This window comes from Astatotilapia calliptera, chromosome 13, assembly GCF_964374335.1.
Source record: "Astatotilapia calliptera chromosome 13, fAstCal68.1, whole genome shotgun sequence".
NCBI lineage: Eukaryota > Metazoa > Chordata > Actinopteri > Cichliformes > Cichlidae > Astatotilapia > Astatotilapia calliptera.
The window spans coordinates 26,140,543-26,168,327 of record NC_137434.1 but is presented as its reverse complement, the minus strand read 5'-3'; the positions used below and the strand labels follow the sequence as shown (position 1 = coordinate 26,168,327).

Sequence of the window (27,785 nt, the reverse complement as noted above, 5' to 3'; positions counted from 1 at the left end):
GAATGCTTAGATGGCTGTTGCGAGTTTGACAGAGAAGTGACCGGGCTTGTTCTTTGACACATGAAGCCGACGCATTAAGATATCGTGAAAATAATGGAAAGGAGAGCATGTCTGAAAGGGGCTTTAGATGCTTCACAGCTCCCATACCAATATGTGATTCCATTGTCCCGTCTACAGATCCTGAAGTGCGTCAAGTTTAAAGTGTAGCATCTGTGAAGGAGCTGGAAGGATGAAAACATCTGTGGGATTAATTTAAATGAACAGAGGGAGTTCCTGTTGGGCGGGCTGTGAGCTCTGTCTGGTCTGATTCAGTCCATCTCTTTTCCCTCGCTGTAACTCAGTGATCCTCTGCTCCTCCTTTTGTTTCATCTCCATCTCTATTCTGTAGTCAGAGCGCTCTACACTTAGATGCTCTGATCTTTGGATTTTCATCAAGTTTCCGCTTCGTGACTTATTTGCCTTATTTTCATATAAAGAAAAGTTGGAGGTTGGATTATGTGCGTGGGCAGAAGTTTGAAAGAAAAAGTTCTGTGTTATCTTAATATTTGCCAAAGAATCTTGGAAACAGTAAGGAATTTTCAACTTTGTGGTTTATCTGTCAATACATTACATCCTGGAACTGGTGTGCGTTTGCTTTTCAAAAGCTTTTTTTAGGCTGTTCCTTAACTGTATACTGTGTGAATATCACCTATTTCTTTGTATGTCGAGTAATATTTCAAGCATAATCTTACATGAAATCTTTACCACTTTTCCCTTTATTAATTTTTGTTACAAGCACACTCACATTAGACACTAGAGGAATGTTTTCTTTCTCCCCTTCATTTGAAGGGCTTCAGTGATTACCCACGTTAGTCGAAGGGATCAAATTAAATAGAGTTTTGCAGGTTGTGAGAGCTCCTGTGCTGGGGGGAAGGAAGAGGCCAGAGCTCTCCTTCCTCTCCCACATGTTTTCACAGCCCCTCCTCCTGTTCAGACTACCTCCAAATTGAAATTAGAATAAATTAACATTATTTAATTGAGTTCGCAGAAGGCTGCGATATTTCTTAATTAGCTTTCACCGAGGTTCGCGGCAGGAGAGGACCACATCCGTGCTGTGGAGTGTTTCTGAGGTTACTGTGACGACTGAGGGATGTTTTTGGAGGACAGAGGGGAGCCCAAGAGACAAGGACAGTCATCTCTTGTCTTCTGATCTTTGCCCGTTGCAAGGTCTCTCGTCTTGTTATCATTACATCCAGTCCAAAGTTAATTCATCTTCTCTGATAAGTTTTGCAGACCTTTACACAAAGAAACTCAGATGGAGGACATAAAGAAAGTGGACTGGGTACGATGTTTTTAAGCAGCTACTGTAGATTTAAAATCCTCCTTCGTTATAGTTGGAGCTTAAATGCTAAACTAAATGCCTTGTTGACTGTTGTTCATTTAAAGCACACTTCCATCTAGGTTCATTTTTCTGACATGTAAAGCTCTGCAAGATGGTGTCAGTAAACTCTTGTGGTAAGAGTTGTCCACACTCCACCTGAAGTGGCTCTATGCCCCACAGTTTGAGAACCACTGGGTTAAAAGTAAAAGATCAGGAGAGTGTTTTGTGTTTCTTAAATTTCAGAACTTGGCATCGCTATGAGCAAGGAAATGGGCATTGCGGTCCGTCTCTGAGACCAAAGCATTGAAGCCTCAGTGGCTCCCTTTGGCCACGCTGGCCTTTCCATAAGCTGTGTAATATTAGGAGAATAATCCTCGAGAGGAGTAAGGCTAAATAATTACCTTTCAGTGTCTACCTTTTCTCAGCGTGGACCCCTCCCCAAACTTTTTTTTGCCGTCTCTGAGTGGTCTGTCATTGGATCTTGTGGGAGAAAGGAGACCCAGTTTCTTCTCTCAGTCGGTGTAGGTCCAATCATCGGGCTTCCTGTTGTTGCTTCAAGATGCAGGGCATCGCTGTCATCAAGTTAATGGAAAGGTAGAAGACGATACCAACCTCTGTACGGTCTGCAGTCTCAGAAGTTTAAGGAAATATTTAATACGTATACTTTTGGCTGTTTGTTTAAATCATCACTAAATACAGTGGGGCAAAAAAGTATTTAGTCAGCCACCGATTGTGCAAGTTCCCCCACTTAAAATGATGACAGAGGTCAGTAATTTGCACCAGAGGTACACTTCAACTGTGAGAGACAGAATGTGAAAAAAAAATCCATGAATCCACATGGTAGGATTTGTAAAGAATTTATTCGTAAATCAGGGTGGAAAATAAGTATTTGGTCAATAACAAAAATACAACTCAATACTTTGTAACATAACCTTTGTTGGCAATAACAGAGGTCAAACGTTTACTATAGGTCTTTACCAGGTTTGCACACACAGTAGCTGGTATTTTGGCCCATTCCTCCATGCAGATCTTCTCGAGAGCAGTGATGTTTTGGGGCTGTCGCCGAGCAACACGGACTTTCAACTCCCGCCACAGATTTTCTATGGGGTTGAGGTCTGGAGACTGGCTAGGCCACTCCAGGACTTTCAAATGCTTCTTACGGAGCCACTCCTTTGTTGCCCGGGCGGTGTGTTTTGGATCATTGTCATGTTGGAAGACCCAGCCTCGTTTCATCTTCAAAGTTCTCACTGATGGAAGGAGGTTTTGGCTCAAAATCTCACGATACATGGCCCCATTCATTCTGTCCTTAACACGGATCAGTCGTCCTGTCCCCTTGGCAGAAAAACAGCCCCATAGCATGATGTTTCCACCCCCATGCTTCACAGTAGGTATGGTGTTCTTGGGATGCAACTCAGTATTCGTCTTCCTCCAAACACGACGAGTTGAGTTTATACCAAAAAGTTCTACTTTGGTTTCATCTGACCACATGACATTCTCCCAATCCTCTGCTGTATCATCCATGTGCTCTCTGGCAAACTTCAGACGGGCCTGGACATGCACTGGCTTCAGCAGCGGAACACGTCTGGCACTGCGGGATTTGATTCCCTGCCGTTGTAGTGTGTTACTGATGGTGACCTTTGTTACTTTGGTCCCAGCTCTCTGCAGGTCATTCACCAGGTCCCCCCGTGTGGTTCTGGGATCTTTGCTCACCGTTCTCATGATCATTTTGACCCCACGGGATGAGATCTTGCGTGGAGCCCCAGATGGAGGGAGATTATCAGTGGTCTTGTATGTCTTCCATTTTCTGATGATTGCTCCCACAGTTGATTTTTTCACACCAAGCTGCTTGCCTATTGTAGATTCACTCTTCCCAGTCTGGTGCAGGTCTACAATACTTTTCCTGGTGTCCTTCGAAAGCTCTTTGGTCTTGGCCATGGCGGCGTTTGGAGTCTGACTGTTTGAGGCTGTGGACAGGTGTCTTTTATACAGATGATGAGTTCAAACAGGTGCCATTCATACAGGTAACGAGTGGGGGACAGAAAAGCTTCTTACAGAGGACGTTACAGGTCTGTGAGAGCCAGAGATTTTCCTTGTTTGAGGTGACAAAATACTTATTTTCCACCCGAATTTACGAATAGATTCTTTACAAATCCTACCATGTGAATTCATGGATTTTTTTTTCACATTCTGTCTCTCACAGTTGAAGTGTACCTCTGGTGCAAATTACTGACCTCTGTCATCATTTTAAGTGGGGGAACTTGCACAATCGGTGGCTGACTAAATACTTTTTTGCCCCACTGTATGTTTGCATCAATTAAATGAGATCCAGTGGTGGTGAACAGTTCGAGCCATGTTTGAGGCACAGTTTTAATCCTGAAGTCTCACAGGGCACCAGGCATTTACACGTTTAATCATTTCAAGTAGACAAACAAAAATATTAATATTACACACCCTTCCCATTTCAGTTTTACTCACTGGTAGCCATGAAGTGACAAGTGTGTGTGTTTGTTGTGTGTATTAACGTGCTGTCTTGTGTGTGTTGTGAGGGATATATTTTGATCCAGTTACTGTAATGCGGCTATCATTTTTCCACCTCTTCCTCTGTTGGGTGCATGTCGAGTTCACAAGTTAAGCACTGCGAAGAGCTCACTCTCTTCAATACCCGCGCCGACTGGTGTAAAAGGGCCTTCCGCAAAGCGCCGCTTGTAATCTGCCTTTGGTAAGTCCTCCTTAGTTTTATCTGCCAAGGATTACCTCACAAGCTGCAAGCAGGAGAGAACGAGGGAGACGCAGAGCAAGAGAGAGAGAAATGAAAAGCAAGTCAAACAGAAAACGATGAAGATGGAACAAAATGAAAACAAATCGCTGTGTAATCTCTGAAAGAAGGAGACCTGCTTTTGAGTTGAAGGGAAGTTTCCCTCGCCACTCATTTAGAGAAGGAATTGACTAATCCCTCCATGATTGATGTCTGCTATGAGAGGCTCTATGGCAGACTAATAGGGCTTATGAGGATGACCAGAAAGTCCTTTGTGTGTGCGTGTGTGTGTGTATGTGTGTGCGTATGTGTGCACGTGTAGGAACCAAACCTTTTTGTCTTGTGTGTCCTTCTATCCAGTGGCCGTAGAGGCCAGGGGTTTGAATGACATAGCAGCCGAAGAAGGGGTAACTTTATCTTAATCTGGTCTTAATCTGCCCTGGTGCTCCAGGTGTGTGTGGGCCTAAACCTTGAAGGATCCTGGGTTTTGGGGTGAGGTTTAAGGGGACTTCATCTGAGGAGATAGAAGTCCATGCACTTGAAAACTCCTTGGACCTCCAGAGGGTCTGAGACCCCCCGCACATTCCTGAAAACCGCACTCACTTAGTGAAGCTGAACCTTCTTCCCGTCATCTTTAAGTGGCCCTTCCTACATTTTAATTGAATTAAACCAACCGTTCTCCTTAATTTAAAAAAGACCTTGGAAGTATCTTATGAATTAGTCAGTGATTTCTCTTTCAAATTGTGCGGGTGTGTTCAAGTGTGTGTACATGCACACACGTGCACTCTTGTGTCTGTGTTTGAGGAAAAGAGAGTGAGTGTAGAAATGATAAGGCTTTAATTGCCTCTTCCTAAAGCCCTCCAGCCCCCCTCTTTCGGCCTATTATAGTATGCAGGTGTGTGCTTTTATGTGCTATAGGAAATACTAAGTGGCATTTCCAGTGCTCAACTCTCACATCACCTGGTGGCATCCTTCTCAGTTTGTATTTGAGCTTTCACAGACCTCCTTTGACCTAAGCAGGAGTTGATGCATAAATCCAGTCCTGCAGGTACAGTTTGGACCCTTTGAAATGTTCGTTCGGTCTTTTTGTGTAAAGACCCCCCATGTTATGAGAGTTAGTAGAAAGTTGCAGTTAGTTATGGCTGAAATGTTCCTCATATACAGAGATTTGAACTCCTTTATGGTCTCAATCATCATCTGTGATCAGCCCAGCCATGAACCTCACTCTAACCCTATCCTAGCAAAATAGGGTTTGTTTGTTTATTTAATGGTTTTCCCAATTCTTGATAAACTATTTACATGACACTATAAATTATGACTGTAACAGTTATAGTCCGTATTTCATGTTTAAAAAAACAAAGTCAGAGAGGCCAAAAGGAATGACTGCTTACTCTTCAAATTAGTTGCTGCATAAATGTCTGTCCATTAATTGGTCGATTGTGGGATTGATTACTGACATTCAGAAGAATAAAGCTGCTCAGAATCTCCATGTCTACTGAACAGTGTCATGTTAAGCTGCGATCTAATAATTAGCATTTCAACATATAAACTATTAAATGCTAAAAATGAGAAATTGCTGAAGGTGGAGCCATCAGGGGCCTATAGAGATTAAAGTCAGGTGTTCAAGCACCACCCAGATGTATTATTGCCTTTTAGTCACTTAAATGTTCTATTCTTTCTCCAAACTTTTTCTCTTTCCGGATGCTCCTGTCAGTCCTCCTCCACCACACCCATCCTCCTTTTCTCTCTGTGTTGATGCATGTGTATTCTGATCAGGAGTCAAAGGGGTGACTTTGTAATTATGTTCATTTTAATTGGCTCTGCTATCACCCCTCTCATCACTCTGGAGCCCACGCTGCGCTGGACAATGGCAGTCTGTAGTGTCGGGGTTAAGCAACCGCTGTGTTAACACCCCCCCCCCAAATAAAAGAAAAAACACGCACACTCCTCATGTGTATGTATGTATACACACACACACACACACACACACACACACACACACACACACAAAAACTGCCTCTTTACCTGCAGAACATAATTCCTAAAGTGGCCTCCTTAATGAGTTTTCCCTGCCCTGGCTTAGATTAATTGATAAATGGTGGTTTTATCAGCCCAGCTCATCTCTGAATCCATTGCACCACTAATTTGTTTGTTGAAGATGTCAGTTAAAGGAGATTAATACGGTATAGATTTATAAAAACAACATCCACCTTCTTTTCCTCTCTCTGTTCTTTCTCCCAAACCTTGTTACTTATCTGAGAAGGTGGAGGAAGAGCATAAGATTTAGATGGATGTTAAGGTGCAGTTTTAATGTTGGTCACGAAGAAATCCTGCTGGAAAAAAATGGACTTTAGATTTAAAATCTAATTTTGATCTCAGACGGGTTTTTTAGCTCTGAAAATGTGTCTTTTGTTTGTAAGAAGTTAGAAGGTGAAGGTACTTTGAGGGCCCGTGACTCAGAAAATGTCTTCTGATTTATAAAAAAGTGTGTGTGTGTGTGTGTGTGTGTGTGTGTGTGTGTGTGTGTGTGTGTGTGTGTGTGTGTGTGTGTGTGTGTGTGTGTGTGTGTGTGTGTGTGTGTGTCAGCTGAATGTGATGGGGTCAGGTGGCAGGATAAAAAACCCAGTTACAAATAAACAGACAAACACTGTTTGAACAGATTTATCGAATGGTTTGAATATTGAAGTGCAGCAGAGCCACAAGGACACGCCAATAATGCCAAACTGCATTAAAAAAAATTCAATTAAAATCTATGTGCAAACTTACCTTTGCCTATTTTTTCTAATTTGATCAACTCCAAGAGGGTAACAGCAGGAAAGTAGTTGTAGGTAGTCTTTGCTATAACGCTGTTCTGTGACTTCCTGCCTTCCAGAGCTGCTTCACCTGTGTTTTTCACAGGTCCTCATAGACTTGCAGTCTCTTAAGTTTGTCTCCTTCACTGCTCAACCAAGTGCACAGTTGAAATGGCAGTTAAAACAGACTAATGCACTATAGATTTATAAAAGCAGCTTCCCATTTTCTCCTCTTTCTCACAAACCTTATTTATCTGAGGGAGATTAGGAGGCAATTAGAACATTAGATGTGGGCGGACTTTGAATTTGTGCAAATCTGGATTTTAAAATGTACGTTTATTTCCTGGCAAAGGCATGTCTTGGCCATACGTACCCATATACAGGGCAACCATATACACTGATTTTGAGCGGTGTTTGAAGTGGCAACTGTGAGGTTTCAGTTTGAGCTAGTGACAGTGTAATTTTATGAAATGGTGATTGAGGAGAAGGAAATGGCTCACTGGAATGGCTCAGGAGGAGTCTGAAGTATCCTCTGTTAGATCAGTGTAACTTATGAGAGGAAGCAGATGGAGAAGGACTCAAAGAAATGGAGTGTAGGACATTTTTACCATCAGTGATGTTGTCTTGGTTTGTCCCCACTGCAGACAGCATCCTCACCGCACGTACTCGATCTCAAACCTACCCACCCTGCATGCCTTTTCCCCACAGCCAAAGCTAATTTGCAGAGGCGTGAGTGTGGGTAATGCTACTGCCGTTTCCATGACAAGCTAAAGCCAGCGCTTACACCGCATTATGCCCCTGTGTTACATGTTAGGCGAGTAAGCGGGCGGGTGGGCACACTGCAAGCTGGCACTGTCCCTCCCTCCATTTTATTTTCCTTTTTTTTTTTTTTTCCCCCAGTGAATGGTTTTATTTCAATTTCAAAGGCTTGTCCTCTCCTGTATGCTTTTTTTTTTAAAGACAGCTTTGCATGGTTATGCCTGTGGAGCAAAATAGGCCTTGGAAGCGATACGGTCCTGGAAAAGGAAACCGCTTTTCCAGATTTTTGCATTTTACATCTCTGTAGCCAACTGCCGAAAGGCCCTCTGTCTTGGCCTGCAAGTGATGGAAAGCGTGAATCACCAGCAACCTCCCCCCCATCGCCATCATGATGAGTTTATTTACATATTTCTTTACTTGGTGACAGTACACAAAGCCACAGTGCAAAGATTTGTTAAATAGCTATGAAAACTTACTGAAGCAATTTCAGTGTGTCATAGATGGGCTGCCCTTCTGTTTCCACCTGTTCGTAAAATAAAGCCCAACTTAACTAAACAGCGTCTGAGCTCTCGTACTCATACCTCTCTTTGGAAGGAGGCCCCCACCCCAGTCGATTACAAAGGTAATGTGACATACATTTCCTTTGTATGTTAATGTGTATTATTTTTTACGCTACATTCACTCTCCTCTCCTGTTCCACCCTTTTGCCCCCCATCCCCCACAAACCCCTCCTTCTCCCCAATCTCCTTATTGCCCCATCCACTTCACATCTCCATTTACATAATTGAACTTTTGATTGGACTTTGCTCCCTCCCCTCCGCTCTCACGCAGGCAGCGTTTGAAATCCGAAGCATAATTTCATGGGTAAGATGACGCGAGGTGATCGTTCTCTCTCTCTCTCTCTTTTCCGCTCCGTGTTTTTCCTAATGTGAAGACGTTGGACTTGAAAAGCTCAGATTAAACAAATTGCTTGTTTTGATTGAAGGTGCAATTAAATAATTGAGCATGTGGTTATTTGGAGACGAGCCAATCAGATGAGGTTTTTCTGTAGCAGGATGGACAGGCCACTTAAGTGCACCAACCCTATCCTCTTAAATATGAGCAGGTATTAATTTTTTCCCCAAGTATGTGTATCTTGGATAAGAGGAGTGTGTTAGGCTACCATTTCTAAGATGTTGTTATCCATACAGTAAGTGTGTATGTCCCTGCTGTTTGCATGCATGTACAGTATGTGTGTCTTGTGTGTACTTTGCACTGCGTGTATATGTGTGTGCATGGACTTTCCTTTCCTTTTTTTTCTTTTTTTGCCTTAGGCTCCTTGAGCGGATTACAAGTTTTAAAGAGTATGAGATTCAACACCTCCTCAAATCTGACACTCTGACACTGCTTTGAAGCCTCGAAAGTGAGATTGGAAAGACACGGAAGCTCTTTTCTCTCCACAGAGTCGTGGGTTTATGTCATTGGGTTGAGCCCAGTTAAGTTTCCATTGAAGCGTCATGCCCCAGAGTGAGAGACAAAGCTGCCACTTTAAAATGTTTGACTTGTGTCTTTTTTTTATGACTCAGAAAGGCTAGTTTGGTGGCCTCTGTGTGCTTTAGCCCCCATGTTTAATGCCACGTGACTTTGTTTACATTTGTTGATCTTTGTTTGGGTACAGTTTAGTAGACTTTCTTTCAGATTTTTACCCTTGACTCTGCAATTCTCCACACTGTTAGTGGGGCAAAAGGTATAAGACTTGTCTACAATAAGCAATTAAAAGTTGCTTTATTAACTAAACTAATGACTGGAATCAAAATCTTACCATCCACTCATCCACCTATGATTATCTGAAGTTTACTCCCAGTGGCATCAAACTATTTAGGGTGTTCTAGATGTCTTCTCCCCTTTCACCATGACTATCCAGTTGAGACTGGAAGTTACCATTGACCACTTCACAGGTCGTCTTACAGTCATTAAATAAGTAAGTTGAATTCCCTCACTTGGGACAGCCACTTTCCCCCAACCAAGAGGAAACAATCAACCTTTTTCTGGCAGAGAACCTCCGCCTTGGAGCTGCTGACTTTTATCCCAATAGTTTCACTACAAACCGCCACAGTGTGTGCTGACGATCACGCTCCAAATGTAACGTATTTCTACAGCTAAAGACTGTTTTTGAGTCTTACAGATGTAAATTGTTGCTGTTCTTTTACAAAACTTCTTTTTTGCATTTCCATTATAAATGGTAGATTTGATCAGTGTGTAAAAACTGAAATATATTTTATTTTCAGACTGTCCATCTGTTTTGTAAATAAGAAATTAATTTCATTAATGTTTCCTGGAAACCTTTTAAGGAGGTAGGGTAAGATGCGTCTTTTCAACTTATGGTTTCAGCTTATCTCGAGTAGCTCAGTTGAACATTTTCTTTACTTTTGAATAAAGTGGAGAATTTGTGTCTTTATTTATTTAATAAAGTGGCTTTACCCGTGCTTCCCACTTGATCGAAAGCATTTGTAATATTGTCTTGCCTATCTAGAGTAAATTAAATAGTTGCTCATGGTCCACATCTACAGTAAAGACAACAACCTCACTCTAGAATTGTTCTGTAGCTCCACATTATCCTGTGAGAGCTTATTAATTATCTCTGTCATTGTTGAGCAGCATCACCGTTATGTCAGATCTCACATCACCCTCCCAAAATCACATCTGTGAAACCCAAAATCCTCCTCCTGACTCCAGTACCAACAGGAAGCTGGATGCTTCCATTCCCAGGTTTCCTCCTATCTTTCATTCAGGCATTGTAGTGAGCTTAACCCCCCTCCTTTCTCTCTAACATCCTTTTCCCTTCCTCCATTTTTTTTGCTTTCTTTGCCCCGTCAGATGTATGTTGTTGACACTGAGGCATCAGGAAATAATGGAATCTCTTGTCAGTGGCTTGTATTTTCTGCCCAGGCTGTTATGGCTGTGTATAATAGTAGCAGAGGAGGAGGAAGAGGGGAGGTTATGTGCCACTGATAGTAATGAAGGTTGCCTTTTCATTTTTTAATATGGAATGTTTGTGGGCCAAGGCAATGCGCTCCGCTAATCCTACCCTCGAGCCGAGCTAGCTACATGACTGTGTCAGTGTAACACACACACACACAAACACACACACACAGTGACATTCACACAGACTGATAAAAGACAAACACACACACATGCACTCGCTCCTTTAGGCAAGACAGCAAACTGTTTGATAAGTCAGGGTGCATTTCTGCTCCTCATGAAAATTGCACTCCTGTGTTTGTGTCTTAAGGAAATGCAGCCAGTCCTGTAACGGACGATATGGTATTTGTTCAATATTTGATGGATATGAAAGCTCGAGTGGTGCGATGCATTTGTAAAACCTTTATCGGAAAAGGTGGTAATGAAACAGTCTGAGGAAAACTACACCCGCTTTAGGTTGTGATGACTGTAGGGTCGCTGCAAGGGGTTTGTCGGAAATGAAGAAAACATTTGGTTAATCTGTGCTTTTAAAATGGCTTGCCAATTTCCAGTAACGCACCTCCAAATACTTTTAATTGAAGTCAGAAGTATGTATAAGTGATTATTTGTGTGTATTTGTGGCAAGGTGAATGAGCCTTAAAGACACTTTCCTTTAAACTTAATATTTATTTCCACTGGCTGTGTTACACAGGTGTGTGTGTGTGTGTGTGTGTGTGTGTGTGTGTGTGTGTGTGTGTGTGTGTGTGTGTCTGTGTGTGTGTGTGTGTGTTTTCTGCCGGCTAGGGTACAGGGTCTGCGGCACTGGAGTGTGCTGTGTGTCTAATTGCTTTAATAGCACCTGGTCTCTAATCCCAGGTAATTAGAGCGCTCAAATTAGACAGCTACTTTCAACCGTCACTTGAAAAAGCAGAAGGGGAAGGCCTGGAGGAAGACCACTCCACACTGAAACTCTAAAAACACACACACACATTGTAATGGCACACACAAATGGCGGCAAAGGAAGAACACGACTGGAGTTTGAGTCTTTGGAATGATCAGTGCTCACGGTTAGAAACAAACAAAACAAAATAACCACTATCCACATGCTGTAATTTTAAAAATAAGATAATCCTTATCTTTTTGCCACATGATTTTATGACTTCTTATCTTGTTTTTTTTGCTTCCTTTTTCCCCCCTTTCCATTTGTTTGAGAAGCACTGAGGTTTTGTCAAGATCTCCTAAAACGTGTCTGACGGAGCTGTGGGTAAAGGTTAAGGCCCTCTTTTTAAAGATGAGCCGGAAATGTCAAGAGCCTGCCCCTCAGGCTCTCGCTACAGTCTCCCTGTACCAAGACTGCCATCGGGCCCTGATTGACTCTCTCACTCACACACACACACTCACACACACACACACACACACACACACACACACACACACACACACACACACACACACACACACACACACACACAGGTACAAAGGTTAGGCGCTGCTATTAGAGATGGCCTCCAGTCTCTTTCATCTGCTTTGGAGCTTGTGGCTTCTTGGTAGACTCCAGGCACATGGTCATAGTTTAAAATGCAACAATGGATGAGTAACAGACTTCCTTGTGCTTATAGGCTAAATGGCTTATTTTTTCACTTTTGACCTTGTAAACTAAATATATTTAATATTAAAACATTTGTGAACAGATAGGGCAAGGCCTGACGGCATTATCAAGCCTTTTTTTCAGTTTATAATGTAAAAATAACACAAAACCATCTAAAATTGACAAATGTTCTGATGAGGAATTAGTCAGCACGCTGGAAATTCTATCTCCTTAAAATTCAAATCTCCTCAGTCTTGGCTCCCATCCCTCGACTTTATTTCTTCATAATGCAGTAGCCAAAAGCAGCCAAGAGAGGGGGTTGGTTGGCCACCACAAGCCTTGTTAGGGGAGTGAGGTTCACACAGTGAGAACTGTCTTGAGCTGCAGCTCTCAACTGTGGGTCTTAAAACTGGGTTAACTAGTTACTGAGGTACATCACCTCATGTGCAACTAACTTCTTTCCTTCACTGGCCTCTGCCGAGGCTTGAGTAAAGGTGAAGTTTAAACATCACCTGGTAATGTTTGGATGTCACAGCTCTCATTTAAGTGAGTAATGTTAAAAAAATGTGTGCAGATAAAACAGACTATGTTGTAAACTTTCTCAAACATATTGCATAATATAATTCATGATGTCTGTGTTATTTGTCATATGTTAACTGCATTTTTTTTTTTTTTGCACAAAAGACTGATATACGCTTGCATTTGGAACACATTTCATTCTTTTTGATCATTGGCCTCTAATGTATTTAATCAAATCTCTATGACATTTTTGCCGTTCCTCTCCAAAATGATCTGAGAGAATTATCCCTTATCAGTCCCTCCATAACCAGATTAGTGAACAGCCAGCTGAATAATCAGAATAGCACGGGCGTCAGGCAAAGACCACTGTCTCCACACCACTGAGGATTTGTGGGATTTGGAGTCTAGGACAGGAAAGGCTCCTAATGGTGAGAGCTTTTTCAACCCAGATAAGACTTCAAAGGCGGAGCTAATTAATAAGATGTTTACATTATTCACGGTCATACACTGCATTCTGAATGACCCTTCATTACGGCACGAGTCTGTGTGTGTGCACGTTCATTCGTGTGCAAGCTCTGTCATTCTGTCCCGGTGTCGTGCTAATTGGATGGGTAGTAGTTTTTAAGTGAAACATTTTTATTCAGTAATAAATAAGGAAAAGGGGGTTGTTTTGGAGTGAAGGGAAGGAGAGCTGCATAAATATATACTCTGGAAATTAATTGACAAAGTACAAGGGTAAAGTATTAATGTGTGGTGTCATTTGTGCTTTAAATATAGTGATCCCAAATGACAGCTGTAATTAAATCATGTATATCTGAATGTTGCACCAATCCCCTCATGTTTTTTTTTTTAAATTTATTTTAAAAACATGACATTTAAGGAGTCTCCCTCTTTCTTCTTTCTCCCCCATCATTACCCCTTTAACCCTGCCACCACCTCCTGCCTGCAGCCCAGCCCAGTCCCAAGCCCCATTCTGGGAGGAAAACCCAATGCCAGCCAGTCCCTGCTGGCCTGGTGCCGCGAGGTCACGAAGAACTACCGTGGGGTGAAGATCACCAACTTCACCACGTCCTGGAGGAACGGGCTGGCCTTCTGCGCTCTGCTGCACCATTTCAGACCCGATTTGATGTATGAACCACAAACGCACAGATCACATTAAATTCACACTCATTCTGAACTTAATAACTAACTCAAGTTAGGTCATATGTTCTAGTTATACCTAATGTTATACCTAATCTTTTTTCATAACTTGTAGGGGTGCAACGTTACTCCCAGACTACTCTTTCCCCCTTTTGGGGAAAAAAAATCCCCAATGTAGAAAAGACGACATTAAAGCCCATTTGTCATATGTATTTTCAGTTAAAAATTGACTTCTGCATAGACATAGGTTTCCCACTGAGGTCTAAATCATCAGTCAAGCATCAGACCTATAAGATAGAAATATATAATTTCTTTTAGCTCGTATCCTCCTTTAGCATCTACTTTTTATCTATGTGTGGTTTCTAATGAAAACTGAAACCAGACAGATGCAATGAGGAACGATAAAGTAAATGTTGCAGACTGTATAACAAAGAAAATTGTTGAAAGAAACTGAGCAGAAAATAGGGAAAGTTGAGTAAGTTGCCGAAACTGACATTAACTATATCCAAATCAAGCTGCTTCAAAGACTCCACCGTTAGCTGATGGTGTGTTTGTATCGTGATTTCGGTCTCGGTTTCAGAATTCTTACACCCCTAATCCCTCGCTATTATATTTGCACAGTTAACCTGTAGTGTGCCCGTGTTTGATTAATGTGATTCATTCATACAAACACTCAATCTGTCATTTCCACAGTCAAAAACTGTTGTATGTTTGCTTCCGACACTAATCGTGTTGTTCTTGTGTGTGCGATTATAATTCTTTGAAGTATTGTGTGTGTGTGTGTGTGTGTGTGTGTGTGTGTGTGTGTGTGTGTGTGTGTGTGTGTGTGTGTGTGTGTGTGTGTGTGTGAGAGAGACACTCAAAAGAACATTATATGGAAAACCTGCAGTCCCATCAAGGAGGCACACATGAAGATAATTTTGTGTACACGTGTGTGTGTTTGTGCTTGTGTGCCTTTCCTCTCCGGTGTGTTATTTTTACATATTTTCCACTCTATTAGTTCTGTTGATTGCACTGCTATGAAATTGCATGTTACAGTTCTAATACCATTACATGTGACGCATATTTAAACACACCTTTTTCTCCGCTATGTCTCTCTGTCTACCATTTTTTTTCTCTCTCTTTCTCTGCTCACCTCCTCTCCAACCCTCCCCACTGTTCTTTCAGAGACTACAAGTCGCTCAATCCTCAGGATATTAAAGAAAACAACAAAAAGGTAAGAGGCAGCCACCGCTGGGCCCTTCACACCACTTAGCTCCCTCCCATCCACATCTCCATTTGGCCTTATTTAGAGATCTGCCATTAATCCATGGATATTGTGTTTATGTGGTTTGAACGGGATTGGTAGACACACATAGGAAGACAGTCAAATGCATGTGCACACACAAATGACAGTTTTCATAAGATGTTCCCCCCCTGCTGTGATGTGTGTGTGACTTAGTCACCTGGCAGAGATGAGAAAGTGTGTTCAGCTCAGCAGCATGCTGGGAGCTTACTAAACTACTTTAGCAACTTGTGTGTTTTTAATAAGAGAACATTTGTCTTGTGTTGCTTAGAGCAGTGGCTTTAAATGGTATAAACAGGGATTTGGTGTCAGCCATACATTTTTGTTTTCAGTGGTTCAAAATTAATGGGACAAACTAACAATTACATGTAAAGACTTTTTAAAATACTTGGATGAAAAAAAACAAAACAATGTCTGCCTGAAATGTAAAACCGGGGTGTAGCACTATGGACATCAGCGAATGTTGTGTTTACTCCCTCGAGTTGCTCCCCCAGATCTTTACTGCAGCTGCCTGTAGGTACGTGTTTGTGGGTATTTCTGCATTCAGGTTTTTACTTAATAATCGAAAAGCAATCGAAAAGCATGCTCTCTTGGGTTTTAAATCAGATGACTGAGTCAGTTATTGAAGACTATCCCATTTCTATCCCATTGCTTTTGCAGTATGCTTTGAGTTATTATCCATTTGCGTGGTGAAGCGCTACCTGGTCAGTTTTGCAGCATTTGGCTGAATCTGAGCAGTGAGCATAGCTCTGTACACTTCACTGTTAGTTTTTCTTTAGTTTAGTCTGCTGTGGTCTTTCAGGCCTTTTGTTGATGCTGAGCTGGTCGGTGCATTCAATCTTTTTAATAATGCAAACGATTTTTGATTTGTCCACTTGTAAAGTTTTTGCTGTCTGTCTGAGGGTTATTTGGGTTTTACAGGCTAATGGTTGCTCACTTACAATAATATATCTTAGGATCTCATATTGACAATTAAATAAAAGTTACAGTGAAAACCTTCACAATTCAAATTCAGCACTTTGAATCAACAGCCTGCTTCATTTGTCTTCAAATAACAAGTGAGCAGGTCTCACCTGGCCATGAAATTGTCATCGTCAATGTCAATTATCCCATTAATTTTGAACCTCTGAATATGGGGGATTGTGTATAAATATGGTTGTCACTCTTAAACAGTTGTAAATTTATGTATATTATAAAACTCCCTGAATTAAAGCTCAAAGTCGCACTTTAATCCCATCTTGATTGTCTGATTTCCATCCCATGTTATTTTGTACAGAAGCAAAACTGCAAAATGTATGTGTGAAAAGAAGAGTTTCATTCCTCTCCTCTTCTAACAAATTTTGACCCACACATAAAGCAGATGTACACACCTATTTTTCATTGTTGCCCTATGTCTTCATGTCTGCACATTGACTGTTAAAGGTTTCCTTCCACACAGATCTACATTTTTTTTGCCCGCTGGCTCTTCGCCTCCACATTTACTTCTTCGCACACTGCTGTATTTTTCCCGCACTTACTACACACACGCTGCACGCACCTGTATTCACACGGCACACCAGCGGTCCCCTTTTCGGCCCCGAGGGCTACACGGAACGATATGCGTCGGGTTCCTGCAGCTTGATTTCCTCTTCTCATACACTCTCTGGCTGAGCGATAACCTCTGGTGGCCCTGTTAGGCATGAATGCTAGCCTGTTGACAATAACCACAGTGGAGGGAGAGGTAGAGACCCAATCCCATATCTGCTAACTGCCCCTCACCCCCCTCCAGGTGCTCAAGTAGCCCTGAAGAAATTGGCTAGATATAAGTAATATAGGAATATGCCGTAGAAGGTGATAGCTGGTGAATAGCTGCAGCACTGTAGCCGGCGTACTCCGACCAGCTTCTCTGTGGAGATCTACACCTGGTGCTCATGTATATTTGGCAATAATGGAGATACAGGTAGATATTACCTACCACTTCCTGTTAGTTCTCATGTAGCTCTCAAAAACCTGGGTCTATAATGTATGTATTTTTAGCTGTCATTGTTTCACACAATGCTGAGAGTGTTATAAGGGGTTAGACTCACGATATTGGCTAAAGTAATAGAATGGATGATATCATTTCTGAATGGCCATTTAATATAATGTTCTAACACCTTGCTGAATTTATGCTATGAAGAATTAAATCTTTATCCCTTGAAAGCTTACTAGGAGTAAACCTTGAAGCTCTTTTTTGAACTGAATCGTTTTTGTCATATTTCATGCCTGCTTATAGAACAGAAATGACTGTTTGCATCAGAAATTAAGTGAGGGTAGTCTTTGCCTGTGGAGCAACCTTTGGAAAATCCCAGAAACTCTTCCAATGGTCGTCAAAACACCTTTTCATGGAGATATACTGAGGTGTCAAAACTCATCATTAGACCACAGGGGCGGTCGTCAAAAGCGTTGAGGCAGTCCAAACTAGTACAGAGCACCAGTGAACATTTCATCGAGAGATTTGACCCCATCGCTCCTAAATGTCATGCATAGCTTAAAGGGCGGTGATCATATTTACATATTTTGTTTCTTGTCTTTTAGCCTAACATTTCAACAAAATGTGCACTGTTCCTTTCATTTTCACTTACCTTTAGCTCCATGTACAGAGAAAATATCACAAGACTCTGATCAGAAAGATCTTCTGTTAGCTTCATCATTTGTAGAAGTACTCTGGTTGAGGTGCTGCCTGGACTGGAGGAAGACAGGAAGGAGGACATGGGGTGACCGGCTGCTAGCTGCGAATTCACCTGACCTACTTTACTGTGTCATCAGCACAGTGTATTCATACAGATGTTGTTCAGACTTTGTGGTGGGAATCTGGCAGTTTAATGTCTGATCCAAGTGAGCAGAACATTTGTGTTTTCACATGCACAGAGAAAGGTTCAGGGCTTCATGTTCATGGAAGGAAACTGCTTCAGACAGCAGATTCACATTTCAGAACAATGAGAGCAAGGCCCTCAGAAAAACAAAGCACTAAAATATCAAAGATAGCAGCCAGTGAAGTTGGTTGAGTTTTTTTAATTTAATTTTTCAGTCAATGAAAATACTCCGGTAAGTTTGCTTCCTCCTGGATTGTGCTGAGTCAAATATTGGCATTGCATGCTGCTTTATTTTGGTTGCTAGATTAATTTAGCTTCAAAATCCTATCATGAAGAGATGCTATGAGATGCAGTATCTGGAAGGTGTTGTATCACATCTCCAGCGTTGCTGCACAACTGTAAATGCAAGTGACTGATTGGATGTGGAAGCCAGGTGGTTCAGGAGAGCAGAAAGATTAGTACTGCACTGGGTGGTGTCATATAGCACCCTGAGGGTGTTTGAATAGAGAAAGTTGACCATCATAAAAAGAAAATGCTGACATGACATGAGATACAGTGGAAGAGAGCATAGTGTGGCAGATTAAGGACCCCAAAGCAGGAAAAACAACAAAATAAATGACAATGGGTGTTTAGAAAGGAGACTTTTTAAGAGGAAATCATAAATGTTTGCAGATCTGAGTGAAAGAGACTGATGAAAAGAGAAGAACCTGTTCAGTGCTGATTCCTGATGAGTTATTGGAAAGTATAGAATTTATTGAATGGAGAGCGGGAATGGAAATGTAGAGAAACGACGACTATCTCTGCTTTTCATGGGCAGTTGATAGACATGGCCCCCTCCTCTCACCGTCTATCTGTGAAAAGTGATTGCAATGAGCTCAGACTGTGCTGAATTATGACAGATAAGGGCAATCAATATTGGGGGTTGGTAGAAAAAAAAGGGGGAGAAAGTGAATAATTCAGAACATCCACAGCCTTTGAAATGATCTGTTATCAAACGGTATGTGTTTGCATGTTAATTTGTAGAGGTTTTGTATGTTTTATGACTTTGGAGCATCGATATGTTTGGACCTTTTGCGCGTGTGTGTGTGTGTGTGTGTGTGTGTGTAATGAGGCCAAGGAGAAGTAATTTGTCATGCCATCTGATAGTGTAGCACCAAGCACCAGGCTAAATCGCCCTGAGCGCAACCATGAGGGGTTGGGTTGAAGGAAGGAGGTGCTGATGATTGACAGCGATAGATAGCTGTCAGTCAATGAGAGGGAGTGGAGGGGGAGCAGGGAGCAGCGGCCTGGGGCAGGCGGTGGTGACATTTAGTCCAGACCCAGAGCTTTGTCGGGAGGTTGATGGAAAGTGAGAAAACTAGATATTCTCCAAAATGTGTGATATATATATATATATATATATATATATATATATATATATATATATACATACACACTTTACAGGTAAAGGAAAAGGTTTTTGGTCCTAGATGCTTTCTGTAGTAGTTTAGCTGGTGTACTGTTGGTCAGTTGTACTCGGGGTTTGGCTGTATCTAGTTAAACCTTGTGCAAAAGAGGGATTGCATTTTTTTAAATAAGCTCGCCATTGTCAGTCAACGATGCATATCAAACAACATAATTTAAATGCCATTAAAAAAAATGAATGAGAGAGATTATTTTAACCCTTCTACACTTGAAGTTGATTTCACAAACTCGATGAAAGCCCACCATGAAGATGGAGCTTGATTCAACACCACCTTCTACTCCATTGCTATGCTACTCTGCTGCATGTAGTACACACAATAGTGAGTGTTATAAACAAAGGGTTGGAGCAACTGTACTGGCTAAACTATATGGGGGAACGTACATCAGCAGGTCTTAGTGGTGGGAATCACCAGGCGTTCTATGATATGTTATCACAGGACACAATACAGTATTATTGTGATTTCTTTATTATTTTTTATTTTAGAATATCAGAGTGATTTTAATCAGTCCAAGTCAGACTGTGAGTGTTTCCAGAAAGGTTACCTCCTGTCAGGTGGCCTGTGTGATCAAAAGTGGTCATGAGTGTGCAACACCCTCAAACTCTAAGAAACCATTTAGTTAGCAGAAGTTGCAGTCAGTTACAGAATGAGGAAAAATTCAATACAATCAGGCAACTACCATGTTTTTTGTACATACATGGAGGTTGATGTCCTGTATTTACTCATGTGACTGAGCTTGTTCTGAATGAGGAGTTAGCTTTGTCAAGCTAAGTGTATCCAGAGTTGGATGTTTTTTTTGGGGGGTGGCCTGATTTAACATAAGTTTGCTCAACTAATATTATTAGGGTTGCAGTACTAGTATGCATTCACATGTATTTGTGGCAGGGCCTAGGAGCTTCTCATACATACTTGTTGAATCATATAAAGTGTTTTATTGCATTTTGTTTATATTTATATAGCAGAATCTTAACTGTAATAAGCATAGTGTATTTATGTAAATCTCAGTCATCACACATACAGTGATTATTAACATCTATATATTTTTATAATAACTATATAATATATTCAATTCATTATCCCTCTGCAAATGTGATGTTACGTTCTTTGTTTCCATTTTTTCATGTTTCACTTGTGATGTACATCGCCTGTATATAATTTAACAGCCACAAAATTTGTATCCAGTAGATTTTGTTCGGCTCAGTACAAAACACAGAATGGAGAATTTTAAAAAGTGCCAAAGGCCCATAGGAGGGGATTTCGCTCATTAGTAAAAAATAATAATAATAAAGATAATGATATAGTTATAATAAGACTCATTAAAGCTTGATAGTAGATTATTTTATTAAATTTCCTGGGCCAGCCGTATCTCCTCAGCTCTTTTTAAGACCTGTGGTTCTTCCTAAATGGAGCCACACTGTTGCACTTGATATTTGCTTTACCTTACAATATAAAGTACCTTAAGGCAACTATTCTTGTGATGTAGCACTATTTATTTGTGCAGCTGGATAGTGTAGTGGTAAAAATACACACCTCTGGAGTGGGGGTCGCAAGTTCAATCCCCGCCATGCTAAAAACCAGCCCTGGAGTGGCGCAGCTACGTTTGCAGCCTGTCTGGGTGACATAAAAGTGGCTAAAGCCATCTTTTTTACTCCCTATAACTGTTTCAGCCCACTATGAGTATGCATGATTATGGTTATATTTACTGTTTTTAAAATTTAAAAGCTAAACATGCGTTTTAAAAGTTATTTTAAAAAGTAATTTTCAGCAAGAAATAAGTGAGAGAGAGGTACATTGTTATTTCTGGCATCTCTGTTTTGGTAGTTTTGTTGTATTGCCACTTTAATTTTTTACTTTACTGGAGATGCTGTACTGTGTCACAGACTGCAGGCTACCACCTTTGAACACCATCCTCTTAAAAACAACAGGGCTTTGCTGAGTAGTCATCATTGTCTCAGTACGATACGACCAATACTTTTCAAACTGTAAGAGAAGATATAAGAAGAATAAAGCATGACACTAAGGTCGAAAAGACTGTAGCGCATGTCAAGACTAACATCGACCCTGAAACAAAACCCAGTTCGAGAGCCTCCCCCGACCTCCTCCTCATGCAGCTCTCACTTTCTCCCACTCTCACGCTTTCCTTTCTCTCATTCTTTCATTCTGTACCTATTGAGCAGCAAAGTTGTCGCTCTCTTTCACAGCCTACCCTGGGCAAGAGGGGAACAATGCAAGCACACTTTGCTCCCCTGAATACGTGTTAGAAACCCAATCAGGCCCTCTTATTCGTCATATTCTTTTCTCTTTTTTCTTTCACAGTCCTGTCAGGGAAAAGGGACGGGGGGGGGGGCTCGCAGCAAAGGCAAACCCCTCTCTGTTCTCCCTTTTCTTTTTTTCCCGCCGTCTCTTCTTTTTTTCCTGCTTTGTTTTTGTGTACATGCACTCACATGCACCTCATTTTCCTGTGTGAGTATAGTTATTCTACCCATGGTTAGTTTTTTAAATCAGTAGAAATAAAACAAACAGGTAAGAGTGGAAAAACAGTCCTTCTACCAATTGATTGTAAATTGAGAAATGCCTCAGGTATATGAACTCTACAAAAGCATGCATACATGCCATAGTTACATCGTAAACCATGTACTTTTAACATCTCTTAAAGGAAAACCGGCTGTACAGGAGCATCAAGGAAGTAGCCACTGTGATGTCAATGAGTGATTTGTGATTGCCTCAAGTTAATCCCTTTGTTTTTATTTTTTTGTATTTTTGACAACCAGAAGTGACCTTTTTTAGACGAACTTGTCTGTAGAAGACACCAAAGACACTGTGAGGTCCACCTGTGTCACCATACCTGTCTGTGAAATTGGTCTTGCCCCTGATAATTCAGACTTTTGGTCTTAATGCAACTGAAACACGCAAGTTATAAAATAAAACAAAAAAACCCCCTCATCTGCAGTTTTTGTAAAGTGGGAAATTTGCTATAGAAAGACTGCATTGTACCAGCCTGTAAACATGCTTATATCTGTGACTAAAATTAGGAATTTTAACACAACATCTACCTGGCTTTTGGGTCCAGCCTGCTGTTGTCATTAGAGAAACATCAGTTTTTTTCCGTCCTGGCTTCATTTTTAGCCCCTGCGGTTGCAGCTTGGTTAGAATCCACTTTTTCCCTCTTATAAAAACACCTCAGTATATATAGGACGTGGTTTGACAGACTTGAGAGCAATTTCTGAGTTGTTCCATGCATAGTCACTACATAGGCACCTCTAACTACTGATACAGTATGATTTAGTAACCAGGCCAAAAATATGACAGAGACCACACAATTCAGAAAAGAGCTTTGAGGTTTTCTCCTAGTAGGCTTTCAAGGTGTAAAGAGTTAACCAACAGCTCAGTAGTAGAAAGGCCCCATGTGAGAGTAGTGCAGGTGCACATTTTTATCCAGGGAAAAACCCACTGGATTTTTTCCACACTAGTGAGAGTGGGTATGAAGCAGACTATCTCCTGCTGTGTGCTACATGTGAGAAAAGCCAACTTTGGACCGTATCCCGACCTGCTTCTTACGATATTGTCCAGAATAAAAGTGAAAAAATGTCTCTAGAGGCTAGTTTCACAAGAAATTGGAGACTGAAGAAGCAGGAAAGAACTCAAAATTGTAAATAGTTAAGCAGGCTCTTCAACCATCAAGGAGGGTTTGGTGGAAATCGTGGGGGTTGATAGACTGAGCAGATCAACAGAGGCAGTGAAACAAACGGGTGCAGCAACAGGTTGGAATTAGATCAACACTATCAAGCAGGCCAGATACAAGCTGCGATACCTGAGAGAGATGGATGACGAGGTTGTGTGTGCGCAGGAATGGAGGCTGTGTGTTTGTGTGCTGTTAATCTATTTATTTACCTGTCATTGGCTGCGATAATGGTTTTCATCCCTTCTCTCTGTGTCTCTCTGTCTCAGTCTATCTTGTGATGGGGGATTGGTTTTTCGTGTGTCGCTTGATAATCACACCTGTATTTTCTCATCAGACTCTAATCAGACCAATTACACGCGTGACGGAGAGCGTGGGCATGTTGATGCAGGGGAGCGATAAAGACACACACATACACACTCACAGACACTTCGGGATTAAGCTCTCTGTCTTGGGGTATCTACGTCCCTTATCGGGGACAACCATCCCTGACGTGGCCTGTCAGCAGGCATGCCAAAAGTGTCGCTCACGCACAAACACATGCGAACACACTTAGGTCATGTATGCAATGCACCAAATATAATCTATGTCTAAAAAAGAAAGCATGCCTCTCCTGTCTTGCTATTTACCCTTTGATCCCTCTCTGCCCTCGTTGTGATGAAGAATACTCTGAAAGTCTGTCTATTCTCGTACTTGTTTCGATAGGCATATGACGGCTTCGCCAGCCTCGGCATCTCTCGTCTCCTGGAGCCATCCGATATGGTGCTGCTGGCCATTCCTGACAAACTAACAGTAATGACCTACCTGTATCAGATCCGGGCCCATTTCTCTGGCGAGGAGCTCAATGTGGTGCAGATAGAGGCCAACAGCAACCGCAGCACCTACAAAGTGGGTGACTTTGAGACTGATACAAATGCATCAATAGACCAGGACAAGTTCTACGCTGAACTGAACGATGTGCAGCCCCGCAAGGCTGACTCTCAGGCTGCTGTTTCTGCCAGCGGTGCCACCACTGAATCTAACACAGCTGAAGCTACTGAGGGAGAGGTGAACGAGCAAGGTTTGAAGGCCGAGGTAGGAGCAGTTTCGGCCGGCTTGTCGACTCCAGCGCTGTCACAGTCCTCGCTTCCTGTCCCATCACCGCGCACAGTATTAGTTTCCACAGCAACAAACTCAACCTATGTGATGGCGTCAGGCTCTGAGGACAGGGGAAATCTACAGAAAGCAAACACTTTAGACCTTAGTGAGTTACCACAGCGAGTGGAGATGGAGATGGAGAAGGAAAGGCAAAACAAGGATGAACCAGGAGAGCAGAGAGGAGAGGGAGCTCCCGAACCAGCGTCCCCTACCAGGAGAGGAGCTACTTTGTCCCACTCGCCACCCCATCCGAAACTGGGCTTCTCCTACAACAGGGATGCCGACCTCATCAAGAAAAAGAGGGCAAGCCTGCGTCACTCAGAGTCTGAGCCTGCATCAGATACCAGCTCTTCTCCAGTGAATCATACAGATGCCCCAGTCAAACAGGTAAATACACATGAAGCCTAACATTTCATACTTTATTAACACACTGTAGTGTTTCCTGAATATTGTAAATATATGACGTTGGAAAGTAATCAACTAAATTACACACGTCTAATCTTGAGTCCAGTGCCTTAAAACACCTCTGGGTCAGTCTGTATGATCTGGACTAATTCTAACTGCTTAATGCAGGTATTAAGATTCTGACAGCGTTTGCGTGCAGATTCCTGCTTTTCCCCCTAAATGAATTGTTCTCATTTTTATCCTTGCACCCTGAATTTGATTGAAACTTTCACAGCTACATCAGTCAAAGACAGAGGATACGGTGAACATTCATTCCCTTCTGACGCTCGCTAAGCTTCAAATCCCGACCTCGTTGATGCGGTTGCAGAGATGACCGTACTGAAACTCTCCCGTTCTGCATTAGATGTTGTCGTCACCTGTCTTGTAGCCGAGAACCAGACGCGTCTGGGCCGAGCCTTTAACACGTGGCAACTATGAAAGGCACTGGGAGAACCCCCTGCTTTGACATTTCATTATATTTTTCATTATATTTCTCATCCCTGCAGTTGATGGCAGTCGCACCGTGACTGCTCAGGCGTGGCGATGCTTTGCACCGAGCACACATCATCTCGTCTCTCACACACGCCCTGTGACACACACCTGTATGTGCGTGTGTGTGCACAATCACACTGAATGCACTGCTGTCTGCGTTGGTTAACCCCAGATTACTGCTTGTTGTTTACAAGTCGAAAGGTCACAGGGCAAGCGGGGGGCTATGACAGTCATGACATCCCATTTTGATCTGCTTTTATCTAGTTAGCAGGATGTATCCAGGCCAGATTTGGGGTAATATTGCTAAATGTAAAAGCTCTGCTTACAATACACCCAGAATTACCTTGCAGATAAAATTCTGACTTCAGTGTGTGGTTTGCTTATTTGCCAAAGCCGTCATGCTCTCCACACAAATGGACCCAGACAGGGCTATGAGCCCAGGTTCCCCTCAGAGGGTGCATATCATAGGGAACATACCTGCTCCTGGATTAGAAAAGCATAGGGCTGAATTAATCCCCCACTTGCTGCATGTCCAGTAAAGAAATGTGAAAGCCGCTTGTGTGATAGTTTGCGGCTGAAGATAAACACATCACTCACCATTCTAAACAACATTATTGGTTTCATTCTTCTGGGGAAATGCTTTGAAAATTAGGAGTGCCTCTTTGACCACTGCAGTCATGATTTATTTTCTTTTTAGGAGCCACGACCTGCCCCTGTGTCGAGCCCCCCAGCTGAGAAGGTGAGTATGGTTTAAAAGAAATGGATTGTTTTAGTACTTCAGACCTTGATTAGCAAGTGGTAAATTATAAGGAGAAGCTACCTTACATAGGAAGTGGCCGCAGTCTTGAGCAATAGGGCAAAAACACGGACAGTTGGAGATCCAAAGGCTGAGTAGTCATTCCTGTTATACTTCTTTAAAGTCCGCTTAAAGTCAACTGCCTGGGTCCATGCATAGGTGGTGTATTTTGATATAAATTCTCAGTGAACAAGTCCAGGCAGTCACAAAAACTAAGCAGGCCGGTTGGCATCAGCATGGACCTTTGCGCTTCCCAGGTAGACCCTAGCGGACTCGTGGATGCGAAAAGTATGCAACCTCTTTTTATCTTCTGTGACTTATTACCCAGGTGATATACTAGGTATGGATACCAAAGATGATTTCATTTTTATATCATTAAGAAGTTAGATTTAAAAAAGCTATATATTATTATACAACATTCCAGGATTTTTTCCTCTATCTGGCATGCATGTTTATGCCGCATTGGCAACCACCAATTGCTAGAGAAAAAATGGTTACTCCACATTTGGTTGGCGAGTGATTGCTGGAGGCTGTCGCACTTCAAACCTCCTTGCAGTTTGTTTGGTCACTAGCGGTTTATGACAGTTGTCACTGGTTTGCCTGGAAGACACTGACTTTTAAAACGTAAAAAGCTGAAGTTGACCCATTTGAAACCTGTTATTTTAGTGGTAATGCACAACAAAGTTTCACTACCGCTCTGTGGTAGAGACAAGTTTGCAGACAAGTCAACATCCTCCATGAAAATCAAAGTTGACCACGTCAATCTGCTAGCATCCAAAGAAATCACAAGGTTTTTAGTGCAACACCCTCTTTGCAACCAGTTTCAACTATGGGGAACCTGCAACCTCCAGCAATCACTCACCAATCAACCCTGGAGGTTGCCAGGGGGTCACCGGTCTGTAGGTCTGTGTGATTGAGGTCTGGCTGAAGAAAGCTTACCTTATTTATGGCACAATGTGATTACAATGAACCCTTCCCAGTCTCAGTTACAATAGCTTTAGTTTTCTGAGTGTATCCTCTCTCTTTTCACATGTGTAGAAGGTCCTCTCTCGTCAGGAGGAGTTGAAGGAGAGAGCCAGACTCCTCTTGGAGCAGGCCCGCAGAGATGCTGCGATGAAAGCCGGCAGCAAATACATCTCCAACTCAGCTGCAGCTGCACCAAACAGAGCTGCAGGTGTCTGTGATGTAAGTCCAAGCCTTCCTTTTTGTCTGTGTGGGATTGGAGGTGTTGGTATTGTCCACTTAAAAGAATGAAATTGTCTCTGTTCTACCATCATTCTGGTAGAGTTTGATCTTCGTTTCATCTGCCCAAAGAATGTTTTTCCAGAACTGTGCTGGGTTTTTTTTAATGTTTCTTTTTTACTGTAGTCCAATCTGGACTGTCTGGTCTTGAGGCGTATGACTGGCTTGCACCTTGCAGTGAACCCTCTGTATTTACTTTCATGCAGTCTTCTTTTTATGGTAGACTTGGATATCGATAAATCTTCTTCCTGGAGAGTGTTGTTCACTTGGTTGGCTGTTGTGAAGGGTTTCCCTTCACCATGGAAATGATTCTGTGATCATCCACCACTGTTGTTTTCCATGGACGTCCAGACCTTTTTGCGTTGCTGAGTTCACCAGTGCTTTATTTCTTTCTCAGGACATACCAAACTGTCACTCCTAATATTTTAGCAGTTTCTCAGATGTTTTTTTTTCTGTTTTCGCAGCTGAAGAATAGCCTGTTTCTCCTGCATGGAGAGCAAAATCTTCCAAATGCAAGCACCTCACGCAAAATCAACTCCAGACTTTTTTTCTGCTTAACT

General features: G+C 42.0%; 1 protein-coding gene across 5 annotated transcripts in view; it reads left to right on the top strand.

Moving 5' to 3' along the window:
* ehbp1 (EH domain binding protein 1) overlaps positions 1–27,785 on the top strand; it is a 162,862-nt gene that overhangs the window by 71,053 nt on the left and 64,024 nt on the right. For all 5 annotated transcript variants that reach the window (XM_080288053.1, XM_080288055.1, XM_080288054.1 and 2 more), the window contains 5 exons: positions 13,663–13,841; positions 15,021–15,069; positions 23,820–24,638; positions 25,885–25,926; positions 27,022–27,168. In XM_080288053.1, the coding sequence (XP_080144179.1) occupies positions 13,663–13,841; positions 15,021–15,069; positions 23,820–24,638; positions 25,885–25,926; positions 27,022–27,168 (1,236 nt within the window). The remainder of the gene's footprint in view (positions 1–13,662; positions 13,842–15,020; positions 15,070–23,819; positions 24,639–25,884; positions 25,927–27,021; positions 27,169–27,785) is intronic.